Source organism: Lutjanus erythropterus, chromosome 19 (assembly GCF_056507025.1).
Source record: "Lutjanus erythropterus isolate fLutEry1 chromosome 19, fLutEry1.hap2, whole genome shotgun sequence".
NCBI lineage: Eukaryota > Metazoa > Chordata > Actinopteri > Lutjaniformes > Lutjanidae > Lutjanus > Lutjanus erythropterus.
In genome coordinates this window covers 12577336-12590427 of record NC_139335.1, presented here as the reverse complement: position 1 = coordinate 12590427, position 13092 = coordinate 12577336, and the positions used below count along the sequence as shown (strand labels likewise).

At 38.1% G+C, this 13092-nt stretch overlaps 2 protein-coding genes across 2 annotated transcripts; one reads left to right on the top strand and one right to left on the bottom strand.

Moving 5' to 3' along the window:
* Positions 1-894: 894 nt before the first annotated feature.
* crb3a (crumbs homolog 3a) lies at positions 895-3965 on the bottom strand. Its single transcript, XM_084745107.1, has 3 exons — positions 3786-3965; positions 1971-2017; positions 895-1877 (listed from the first exon to the last, which is right to left on the bottom strand). Exons 1-3 carry the CDS (start codon positions 3943-3945, stop codon positions 1662-1664), a joined length of 423 nt encoding a protein of 140 aa, XP_084601233.1. The 5' UTR covers positions 3946-3965; the 3' UTR covers positions 895-1661.
* Positions 3966-7780: 3815 nt separating this feature from the next.
* asf1ba (anti-silencing function 1Ba histone chaperone) lies at positions 7781-12608 on the top strand. The gene is made up of 4 exons (XM_084743853.1): positions 7781-8226; positions 9255-9370; positions 10589-10765; positions 11833-12608. The coding sequence occupies exons 1-4, from the start codon at positions 8118-8120 to the stop codon at positions 12022-12024; spliced, it is 594 nt and encodes a 197-aa protein (XP_084599979.1). The 5' UTR covers positions 7781-8117; the 3' UTR covers positions 12025-12608.
* The last annotated feature ends 484 nt before the right edge of the window (positions 12609-13092 follow it).

Here is a 13092-nt window from a genome sequence, read left to right as displayed (position 1 = left end):
GCTGAGTGGGAGTTGGGGAAGAGCGGAGATGGAGAAGACTTTAAGAAAACTGTGCTTTCAAATGATTTGATTGGGGCCCAATGGCTCAATGGTGAATTCTGGCATCCCAGAAACACCCCCTTCTGTGTCGCCCTGGTTTGCTACTTCAGGGCCCAGCAGGGGTCTCGCCTCTACATCCGAAGCCACAGGCTGCTCCTCTCTGCTGCCTCTGAGGCAGTTTGATGGCTGTGTGCACGCTCTGGCCCCTGGTTCCCACATCCCTGAGCCAACTGGTACCCAGCCTCTACAGGACAGGCTTCAATGTTCCTGCCATGATGTTGTGCCTCAGATTTTGATAAAGTACCTGTACATAAAAGATTAGACTCTCTCTACAATTTTTCATTACATTATAGATAACCTTTTTTCCCAGAGAGACGAACAATGGCTTCAGTGTTTCAGTGACTTTCTCAGGTGCAGAGAGGTTGTTGCAAGAGCTGAACTTTTCACTCTCCTTTTGACTACCAGGACTCCTTATCTGCATAGCTGTTTTATCATCATACAGTCAGACTTAGCAAACAAATACATACTTATAGACTTTGTTTACATTTTTATCTCAACGTTTCACAATGATTTTGGACATAATACAGATTCATTATATACAGCAGTCTGTTGTTTCTGTTTAGCAGACTGCTGCTATGAAGAACCGACTGTTGATGTGAATGCAGTTATGATCATCAGCACCAGAAGAGCAATAACATCATTGCAGAATTAATATTTTGTGTCAAATTATTCATTTTTGAAGTAAGTGGACACGTAATAAGTGGGATGAATACAGTGAACTGCCTCAATAATGACCTGGTCACTGTACAGAATCCTCTATATATTTTTAATTCAAAAATTAAAACATTGCATTAAATAGTTTCCATGCTTTGTAAACTTTAATTATTCAACTATTTTACAAACATAATTTCACAGCATAAATAAGCACGTGACATTGTAAAACATATCTGCTTGATTGTGGTGCATTATTCACAGCATGGCTGATCCGATGAAATGAATTTTTAAAAATAATGTGACTTAAAATTAGTTTGATTACTTCAGGAATTCTTGAAGTGTAAACAGATGCTTGTTTTCACTTTGTGTAATTTTTCAGCATAACCTCCATTTAACATACACCTGTCTTTCAAGAACCAGGAATTTTGCAGTGATAAAAATATTAGTCTAAAAAACATCTTTCTCAATTTTAAATGCAATGGACTCATCAGAACTTTCAGAGGTAAAAGTTTGAGGTAAAAGATCGGTGATGATTTTGCCTGTGACAGTCATTAATAAGAGACTGAATCTAATGGAGTACAGTGGTAAATGGTAGATTAAGGCAACTGAAATAAAAATGTCTCTAACCTAAATTAATAGTGATAATAAAATACTGCAGCTCTTGTTTCATTAGTGCAGAGGAAATGTTCAAAACCTCCTTGAAATTGTAATATTTTCTTAAAGTCCGTCAGATCCAAACATCCAGGTGCTTTTTGGGAGTCATGCAGAAACTGTTCAGTCCTTGCTGAGAAACACTGGGAGATTTTTCTTTCACTGATCACTTTCACTCAAAGAAAGAGCCTTATCACACAGTCAGGACTGCTGCCATGCAAATGTCCATGTCCTTGCAGGATTTTGTGCACAAAATCTCAAATGAGTCTTTCCTCCTTTGGTAACTTTAGCGCATCTGGCACAGCCACGCTGCTCGCACCAGACTGTTCCTCAGCGCTGGGCCTGTACGTCCCCTCAGTCTGTCTCTTCTTTTTCACCACACAGAGGAGCCACGCGAGGATAGCCAGGACTATGGCCAGAACACCGAGGATGACTGTAGGAGCCACGATTGCTGCGATGTTGAGTTCCTGGCCCTGAAGATGAAAAAATACAGGACAATGATCAGTGTGGTGAGACTGGAACCTTTGGGATGATTTACTGGTCATTATAAAAGTTTTTTAACTCACATTAGTGCTATTAGAGTTGGTGTCATTTCCATGAACAGTGTAATTCCCTGTGAAAAGAGCAGAACTGTCAGGAAGACTATAGTAACAATGCAAAAGCAGGCTAATTCTAACTGCTTGTGTGTACTATATAATTACACATGTGCCTCCTACCTGCTGGAAATCTACTGAGACCATCCATTAACTAAAAAACTGGCTGAGTTAATTAATCATCTAAAATACACTGGTTAGCTGAACCAGTTTCCAGTCAATCAGCAGAGACACAATGAAGTTACTGGTCCCAGTCAAGAACTAGCCAAGTACAATGTTGAGTTGTTTTAGTGAAGTTTACGTTAATCACATTTATCCATCCATCCAATCCCAGCTGACACTGGGCGAGTGCTGGGGTACAACGTGAACATGTCGCCAGTCATCAAATAAAATAGAAAACGTTAAAGGGTAACTTCAATCCAGACTCTTTTTTTCCCATGTTTTTGTGTCTTACTGATTTATGGAGGACAACAATTTTTGAAACTGGTCCAGTACCGAGGGAGACCGCTGCAGCTGGCAGGAGCAAAACTGAGCGACAACATAACCCTTAAGGACAACTGCGCACAACCGTGCATCATCGAAGGACGTCCACCAAAAGTGTCTGACAACATTTGCAGTGCTCTGCCTTAAGACTGGATCAGTTTCAGAACTTGTTGCCCCCATTGGTCCAGGATGAAAAGGACCAAAGTTACCCTTTATAATCTTTTTTAATTCTGGTGATTCCCTCTCACCTCCTCTATGCAGAGATGAATGATTCAAATACTCTTTTATACTAACAACCATCCTCCTGTACAACACCTGCAGTAATGATTCTAATCTCAGGCAACTCAGTGGTTTCTTACTGCATCAAGATTTTTTTTTTTTATATTTCACGTTTAATAAAAAATATACAGTACAGTAGTAGTTTTTGTTTTTCTTTTCTTTATGTATCATCCTGATTGTCCTATCAATTTATGTCTCTGCTGCTGTGAGTCTGAAACATTGCCACAGGGATAAATAAAGAGCTACCTACCTACCTTTAAAACAGTGTTGACATTATTTTACACCATGTGAACAAAAGAGGAACCAACAGCACAAGTTGCTTTGAGCCTTATGCTCACTTTCAAGTGAGTACACAGAGTCCAGCATACCAGAAGTCTATTGCTGTTTCCAGCCATGTTCTCCATGAGCAGCCATGTGATTCCTCGGGGACATCACGAAACTACAGAGTAACCAGTTGACCAGGAGATTGAACGAGGAGGAGGAGCCGCTCAGGAATGCAGACCGTTCTGAAGCTATACAGTCAGCTGAGTCAAACAACGCGGCTGTTTGAAATATGTAAAAAAAAAAAAAAAAAAAACTCCAATCTATTGCTGCTTTGTTGGTGGTAGGCATTACAAAGGTACTGATAATCACTTTAATAAGTTTTTGTTATGGAAACATGAACCCTCCTCTATCATCTTCTGAGTCAATCATTCACTTGGGTAAACAGTAAACTTTGCAAGGGCACAAGTACAACTTGATAAGAAAAAGCAGGGGTTACAGGAGGGGGCAGCCATGCTCACAAGAGGAAGCTCAATGTATTGTGAAATCAAATTCTTTATGATATGTAATTATTGATAAACTAGTCAGGCGGCAGAGTGTGTTTCTTAATTCATTTCTTGGTCAAATGTTCTTACAAAGTGCTGACTCCCAATGTTTGTTATTTATAACTGCAGGATTTAATGGTGTGTGTTTGTGTGTGTCTGTGTGGTCAAGAGGGTGTCTTGTGTGGGAGTGCTGAGAATGAAGGGATGGTTACTGACTCACCCCACACAGGATTACTGCTCAGTACCAGCAGTAAAACACTCCCCACCACGACTCCAGGTCTCGTGAGCACATCTGGACACGCTGCCATCTCTACCTGCGACCAGCAGGGCCAAGTGAGGGCCGACCGGGACTTTGGGGCATCAGTTCGGGTCCGTTTCATCTGGTCCAACAGTCGCTGTGTGGATCCCTAGAACAGCTTCAGACACATTATTGTCAGTAATGCGGACTGTATCCTGTATTTATTGTCATTTCAAGCACATACAGTGAGTACACAATGAAAAAACAATGTTCCTCCAGGATCATGGTGTAGAACAACACAAGAGGCTTCGCAGGACCAACTACAACTACACAGACAGTAAAGATAAGCAGGGCTCGACAATAAGGATGCCATGTCTTTAAACTATGAAAAGTATTTTGATAATCAGTTTATTGTTAAAGTAATTTTTCAAGCAAAATTAAGAAAAAAGCTGTTTTCAGCCTCTAAAATATGAAGATTTCCTGCTTTATTTATTAACATATTAAATTGAATATCTTTGGGTTTTAGATTGACCATTGCATCATTAGATTAAACATGACAGTTAACTTTAGCCCTTGTTTGCTACTTAATAACTGCTAATCGAATAATTTGTATAGGGGCAAGTAAAAATTTACTTTGGGCAAGTACTTTTCTGACCCACTTGTCCAACCAGGCAAAAAAAATGGAGAGATGTTATTTGCACCCAGGTTGGAATAACCAGCGTGGCTATTTACACCTGGATGTATACAGCTGAGCATGGACGAGCACCCAGGTGTACATAGCCAAGTAAATAGCCAATGTGGCTATTTGCACCCTCATGACAGAGACAAACCATGATCTCCCCCTAATTTCAACCAAGCAGTTTTGTTGCCTAAATCTAACTGCGCAGTAGTGGAATATATGTTATTTACAACTGCAAATCCCAGGGAAAGATTCAGACCCCGCTCTCCCACAGGAAAACACTGCACTTAACCCATTCATCCACCACGGCCTCTTATCAACAGTGAATTTGTCTTTCTTTAAAGCTCAGATAAGGGGACGGGTGTCAATACCTGCTGTGTCTCTGTTCAGAACCAGGTACAAATAAACAGCATCACTGATCTATTTTAACAAAATGAGTTGACTTTGACTCTCTATATACAGAAGACTCCTTTAATCTGAGATTGAGTCAGGAAACTGCAACCATACAACCACTGAGTCACACACATTCAGCCTGACGTTGAATCACCATTAAACCTGCACACACCACAGGAAAATAATAAGCTATTAATAGCGAATGTATTAAAAACTGAGGTCAGCTTCTCGATTGCGACACTATTATTCTAATCAGCCTTGAAATAAAGATAAGGACAGGGTGTTATGAAGTTAATTTTAGACACTTACCCTTGATCAGGCTGTTTTCAGGTGATCGCAGCAGCAAAACGGGAAACATCGAGCAGGTTGAACCATGTCGCTTCCGCCTCACCTTGTCAAAAATGAAACTGTGTGCAACAAATGGTTTAATCCGTTGAGAAAAACAGGCAACATGTTGGGATAAAAACAGGTTTGCTGTGCAGCTGAAGCAGATGAATGGATCCAGGCGGTGCCGGACTACATCCTGACTGCACTACCTGTTGGTGTTTTATGTAAAGCAGTTTTTTTTTTTCGTCTACTCTTCAAACCCCATTGGTCACATGGTTCAGTGTCGTGTTACATTACCTGAGCGCAGTTATCCACCTGCAGCGGAGCGGACAGATACTCCTTTGTGCAAAGTCGAAGAAAAACGCAAATTACTGAAGCAGAGCAGCGCCGGAAAAAACTCCTCAAAATAGACTGCAAATCACTTAAAAAAAATAACATTAATCACATTTATGTCACATGATGGCTGTTTATCTCCTCACACTTGATTTAAGATGAACTTTTTGGATAATCTGTGATGGCAGGTCTCTCTCACATGCTCCAACCTGCTGCTGGAGGACAATGTTTTGACTGTACTCAGTGCCCAGCTCCTACCTAGCAACCTGTCTGGTTTTGGTGGTGATATGAAATAGCGCCTCCACCAGGTTTCATGTTACCCAACATGAGAAAGGATATCAACATTCCTGAGATATTTTAAGGATGAATTCGGCGGCCAGCTGGTCCAATGGGCTCTAATCCTCACCTAATCTCCCCCTCTCGGACTCAGAGGGGCAGAGAAAATGTAGGCAGCTTCAGACCTAATCTGTGGTGGTCAGATAGTTTTCATTTGGACAGTGTGTGAGAAAGAGAGAGAGCACTTTTGAAGAGCACAGAACTGCTGTGGAAAATTACTCCTATTTTACAGCAGTGAGTCAGCCTGAGGAGATGCTCCCATATGAGTCTTTTTTTTTCTTTTTGTGTCTGCTTCATACAGTATCTCAGTAATATGATATTCAGGAATCATAATTTGCTGTGTGATTAACAGTATTTCTGTGAGAACAGATAGATAATGAGTCAGTCAGTGAACCCTAACTTTAAAAAAGTGGTGGTGTAAAAAACAAAAGAGTTTTCTGATCCCAGTAGATCAGAGACACTAAGTGACATTTTCACCATATTCTGACATTTTATAGACCAAAGAATGAATGAACTGTTCATAAAAATGATCAACAGATCAATCAATTATGGAAATAATCATTAGTTGCAGCTCTAAATACAATGAAGCAGTAACAATCCAGAATCAGGTCATTTTAATTGTGATTTGATTTTTTGTTTGGTTGTTTTGTTTTAATAGTTTTTCCTATTATTTGTGTTTCTCATTAACTTAATGTATATATATAGATTTTATTAATCTTGAGTTAATTAAACTTAAAATTAAATGATGAGTTGAATGAATGCATTGTTATGGTTTCATTCAACTTATCAAATTACATTTCAAAGAGAAAATTAATTATTTTGAAGTAATTATTCACTCTAAGTTCAGTCAGCTCACATTTTTTAGGCAGCAGGTGAACTTTGTAAGTTGAACCCTCTTAAAATGATTGGCCATGTAGCAATTCTTTTGTAAACTTAACATGTTATGATGCACGTATTTGCTCTAACTTTCTTTAAATACATTTTATCTGCAAAGGGGTAGTGAATAAATTCAATACTAATCTTCTTTATCATTCATAATATTTTCATTATTGTAAAAAACAAACATGCAACCATGAAAACACCCATGACTTATCTTATAGTTTATTAGAAACACACAGCAACTTTCTATTATATGTTTTCTTTATACTATATATAAGTTTTGTTGTTGGTGTTTTTTTTTGTTTGTTTGTTTGTTTTTTTGGTACAGTGAATGATGGCCTGTTTGTGTGGAAACATCACAAGCAACGACATTAAGTTCAATATTGCAAGAAATATTACCTTTGTGAAGCTAATAGGTCTACATATTAATTTTTGCGCAGAATTTTCAAGGTTGTAGTGTGGCATTGTTTTATTGAAAGCATTAGGCCTATTGTATGAAATGTGCCTCGTATCCACCCTCACTGGGGTGGGACAGTTTATTTGATTGTACCTCCCCAGCCTAAGATAATTAAATTGAACAGTCTGTCATCAAAACAGTAGCAAACTTCCTCCAACATTACAGATTGACTTCAGATGACTCAAAGGTCAGCCAGTCTTTGGTCAGTCAGGAAATGAATCATTTGTTTCTGGTTAAAATAATTACAGTCACTAATGTTGGCCAACACAAAAACGGTTTCCGTTTTTGTGTTGGCCCAGACTGCTCTAATTGTGCCACTAGGGGGCGATGGAGGCAATTTGCCTTTCTCTTTATGAAGGTCGCGTCTAGATAGGAACTCCAGACACGCGAAGGATCTCGCGAGAGAAAGCATTTTGACCCAAACCATCTCTGAGCCTAATTAGGCCTATTTTGTCCATAAACTTAAAAAATTTAAACACAGCGTTGCTACATCATAAAGTATAATTAGGCTGTACAACGTACAGAATGGGGCAACGACGCCTAAAAAAAAATCTCGCGAGAGTTTTAAAAATCTAGGGTTCCTATGTAAACACCGCTGATGATGTCTCGCACACCCCGCTTGCCGTAGACGCGGTGAAGCCTGGGTAGGACACTGAAAGCGGCGGGAGAGCGGCGTATCTATTCTTAAATTTAAGAAAATCTATTTATACTGACCATTAATTAAGTGAGTAGTGTGCTGTTAGTTGTACAGATAAGGCTTAAGTTTGTTAAATCCACAGCTGTTTGTCGGATAGTACTGCTGACTCTGTTAAATGCTTGTGTCGTTGTAGTGGTGCTTTTAAGCATTCCCCGGGAAACTGGTTTGAACGTTTGTTTTTGGTTAGCCCCTTTTTTTAGCGCCTCAGCAACAATGGCGAAGGTGCAGGTGCTAAATGTGGCTGTCCTAGATAACCCGAGTCCCTTTGGAAACCCTTTCCAGTTTGAAATAACGTTTGAGTGTATGGAGGACCTCCCTGAAGGTAAGTACCACCGCAGAAAAAAATAATTTAGTGTGTGAGGCCAAAGCGTCACGTTAAACATGTAGCTTGTTCAGTCTATGTAACACAGACAGCTAACAGCTAGCGATAGGTTAGCTAACGTTACATTAGCTAACTTTGGTCGGAAAGTCGTAAAATCTGTGAAAGTAGCTGCCCAGTTAATCGAAATATGGTCAAAATCGCAATATGACCAAGTGCAATATCCAAATTGCAGAAGTTGCGATGTTTTAATTAAGGGAAAATACGTCTGTATAGCAAAACATTAAGTTCTGATGTAAGAAAACATTGTGTTCTACAGACCCCAGCTAATGACATCATCACGTTTTTAATAGTGTTTTTATGGCGATCATCCCCACTAATCATGAATGTTTATCAAAATAATATATTCTTTGTTTGTTTGTCAGGACTGAACAACAACATTAAGCAAGAAGCCAAAATTATATCGAAATAGCTATATGTCTTGCTGCAATTTTCACGTAGCAGGAGTCGCAATAGTTGTTAAAGGCAAAATGTGTGTCAAACTACCATTTTAAATTAAATACTGTCATGCAGCAGAGATGTCCTGGTATATACATAATATTCTACAGACTTAAGACAACATATTTCCTCTGTACAGATCCCCAAAAAAATCACACCATAATCATTTTAATATGTTTGTCAATGAAAATGAGAATTATAATGTATAAATTATCATCCCTCTCATATCACAGTTGCAATATGTCAAGATAATCTGTTAGATATTTTTTCATAATCATTTTTGAAAAATTTCTATTTCTATATTGTTGCTCTTTCTTCTTGAGAGTGAATGCAGCATTACTTAACATAACTTATGCAGGATCTGTCAGGTGCTGTTTGTAAACACACCAGAAACACCCACTTCTTGTTGGTTATAAGTAACGATCGAGAGGCATTTTTTGTTTATTTGTTTGTTTGTTTTATTTATTTATTTTAAGGAAAAACTGCACAGTATGCCTTTAATTTTCTTTGTCTGGTTTTGTTTTCTTTTATAGACCTGGAATGGAAAATCATCTACGTTGGCTCCGCAGAGAGTGAAGAGTACGACCAAGTCCTCGACTCTGTCTTGGTTGGCCCAGTACCTGCTGGGAGACACATGTTTGTGTTTCAGGTCTGTTTGTTATAATTGATCATTGAGCAGACTGATAGATTCAAAATAACAAACAACCACTTTTACATCTTTCAAACAACCAGGATGCTATAATGAGGGTTAAGCACTGTATTTAGTATATCACCATCATGATATGAGACTTGTCTTAGATTTTGGATGTCATTATGTCATGATATGGCATAAGTCGTTTCTTGGTTTTAAAGGCTGCATTACAGTAAAGTGATGTAATTTTCTGGACCTACCAGGTTAGTCTTGCTCTTTTATTACAGTATTTGCCTTTATCCAAAGAATCATTTTATCCATCTAACTAATACTTATTTAGCAAAAAACTAATTGTTTTATTCTAATAGTCATCCTAGCAATGTTGTTGCAACATCTATCAAGGCCTAAAATATCATGAAATTTGTTTTTGTCCACACTGCCCCAACCTAACTATACTGCAGTTCCTGTTCTCAGTACCCGTTCATCTGGGTATGTGACAATAACGCAGCCCTACAGTTGGTTCATATCATGCCACACTGAGGGTGGTTGTTTTTTTCTTTCCAGCCATAAAACTGGAACCGATACCATATGTAAAAAAGTGGTTACTAGAACCTGACTGATAAACTGACATTGGCCTATATGTGAGAAGAATAGAAATGCCGAAATTATGAAATAGTATTACCATTCTGTAGTTTGTCCACCAGAGGATAGTGATACATTTATTTTTCGAGTTAATGTCCTGCCCAGTACATGTCTTAGTCTCAATGATTTAAAAAAATATTCAAGGGAATCAAAAATATTTATGTTATGGCTATGTCTAAATAAAATTTATATGGGCTTATTTATCATTATGTGATTTTAAAAAAACAAACTCAGAATTATTTTTTTTGAATTGGTCAGGCAACAGTGGCAACCTTTATGCTGCAGGATCAGACAGTCATTTTGAAAGAGTCAGTGGAAAACCATTTTGAGTATTCATAACTGTCTAAAATAAATCAGCAAATATCAATTTCAGTGGGTGCCCAGTTAATCAGTGCACTGTTTGCTGGGGGATTCAATAATTTGGGATAAAATAATTTGAAAATCAGCGGAGAAGTACTGCCATGTAAAAGTTTACTTTGAACTAAAATGGCATATAGCAATGTTATTGTTAAGTAGGTAGTTTAAATTCTTGAAGTGAATGCATACCAAAAAAAGATACTATTTCACTTGTTGTTGTTCTGTTTCCTTTGACAGGCTGATGCTCCAAACACTGGATTGATCCCTGAAAGTGATGCTGTTGGTGTAACCGTAGTACTGATTACCTGTACATACCGAGGCCAGGAGTTCATTCGCATTGGTTACTATGTGAACAATGAATACACAGACCCAGAGCTTCGTGAAAATCCACCCATCAAGCCAGACTACACACAGGTCAGACCAATGGTTGATTTCTGGGTTATATGTTTTGTTGTCAATATGACTGCCTAATGCTTATTTCACTGGTTTGAGTTACACTTTGGATAATAATTTATATTTGTATGGTGGTGGTTGATTTTTTTATTGTTAAATCAGACAGAACACTATACATTTAAGCTCATGAAAGTAGTCAAAAATGTACCATAGGCCTAAGGCCTAATATACTAGGCAACCCCTGCATTTTAGGAATTATTGTATTAGCCATGAAAATGGCAAGAGCAAAGGCAGTCATCAGGCAGCATGGCGTGCTAATACATTGTAGTAATGAAGCTGTTAAGCTGCACATTGGAACAATTACTAACAATCCTTTCTAATTCCCTTGGTTATATAACTAGATTAGCACAAATGTTACTGTTCTGTAAACAATGTTCTTAATTCATAGTAACTTCTGTAATAAGCCACTTTGAATATTGCTGTAATGACAACAGATTTTTGTTTTTAGTTGTCACATTGTTAAGGAGGCTGACATTTAGAATGAAGCTTTTCACTCACAGGTGCAAAAGAAGATGATGGAATAAGTGATTACAATTTCAAAGTTGTTTGTTGTTTATTTCATTATTCATCATTGGATGAATACCATTTGGTATCTCTGTATCATTCTGATCAACAGGGTTCACATTTTCTTGCTGAGTCTTAATGCCAAATTAAAGGAGAAATCTATAATATATTTACTTTAATAAATCATGTAAATTATATATAATCTTTTAGAAGGTGTAGATGTTTATGACAGTTAAATTAAGCAATATGTTTATGGAATTTGTCAGGTAGTAAGACAGTCTGCAGTTTCACCTCACTTAAAGTCCAGGGTTTGTATTTTCAGAGCAGTGGGCTTTAGTTTTTAGGATAATGGCCTCAGCTTTACATTGACAGAAAACCTCCTACTCATTTTTTCCATGCACTATTGCTACATATTGCTCCTTAAAGTTCAATATATTGCTAACTGATGGTAGCACTAAATACTCTTTAATGAGTGCTTTTACCCGTAGTATAAAGTATTTAGTTGTATTTCCCTTCTCTTTCAGCTCCAGAGAAATATTCTGGCATCAAACCCACGTGTCACCAGATTCCATATAAACTGGGAAGGCTGTGCAGAGCGAATGGAAGACTCTGAAAATGTGGATCCCACATCAAACTCCATGCTTCCTCCATCTTGTCTCCCAGGCAAGGCCCCACCCTTGGGGTTACTACCAGATAACTCTATGGACTGCTTATAGAGACGCCTCTCCCCCCGCCCCAAAGGTGATGACTCACAGCACGAGACCTTATTTTTAAAGAATGCCTGTGGACATTCTAGTGTGGATGTGCAGACATCTTTGCCTTACAGCAGCTCTTATTTAACTGAAGCTTGTCAAAAACAAACTCTCCTGTGGCTTCAGATGAGTGTTCCAAGGAAAATCATGAACGTCTCAACAGTATAATCATCAGTTCTAGATGGGGAGTTTCTTGCTATGATGCTGAAAGCAATATCGAAGTAGTAGTAAATGGTAACTATGAAACAACGCAGTTGAACTGAAGCAGAACAGAAAGCTGATGTGTGATTCACCTTCCTGTCGTTGGTGGAGACCTGATTTGTTCCCATTTAAGAGGATTTCAGCACTAAAGCAATAGGCAACATGTTGCTGTACAGGAATTTGATAATCTGCAATTATATTTGTGTTAAAATTCCTTTTGCACTTAAACTTTTTCCCACTTAGATTTTGGAGTTTTGGATGGGCTTTGTATGGGCTATAACACTTCCTCTATGTATTTTTTTTATTTGCAGTTTTGTGTTCCAAATAAAAGAACATTGTATTTGTTATGTATTTGTGTATAAATGTCTGTGTGACACTGTGAGCTATGGTTCTTCTAACTTGCAGGGGGTTTTTTTTCACTTGCCCAGTCTGTCCATTAGGTGAGAAATCTACCTGCCCAAATTAATTTTTTACTCACCCCTATAGAAATTCATTAGCAGCCACTAATAACTAAAGTTAATTGTCATGCTCATCTTGGGCTGCAGTACTATAAAATGCCAGAAAATAGTGAAAGTAACAAAGTCCAAGGTGATGTCTTATTTTATTAGTTCAAAAAGTAAAAATGAATATAACAAACAGAGGAGACAGGAAATCTCCATTTTCTGCTAATTTTTGTTCAAGAAGTAACTTTGGTTCTTAATCGATTATTTTAATGGTTTAATTCTCTTTTACCACCTGCCTGATCAGGCAAGTGAGTTGCTAGATTTACTAGCCTCACATGGCATTTTATTTGCCCTGGGCAAGTGGGCACTCCTTAATGTTGATTCTTGG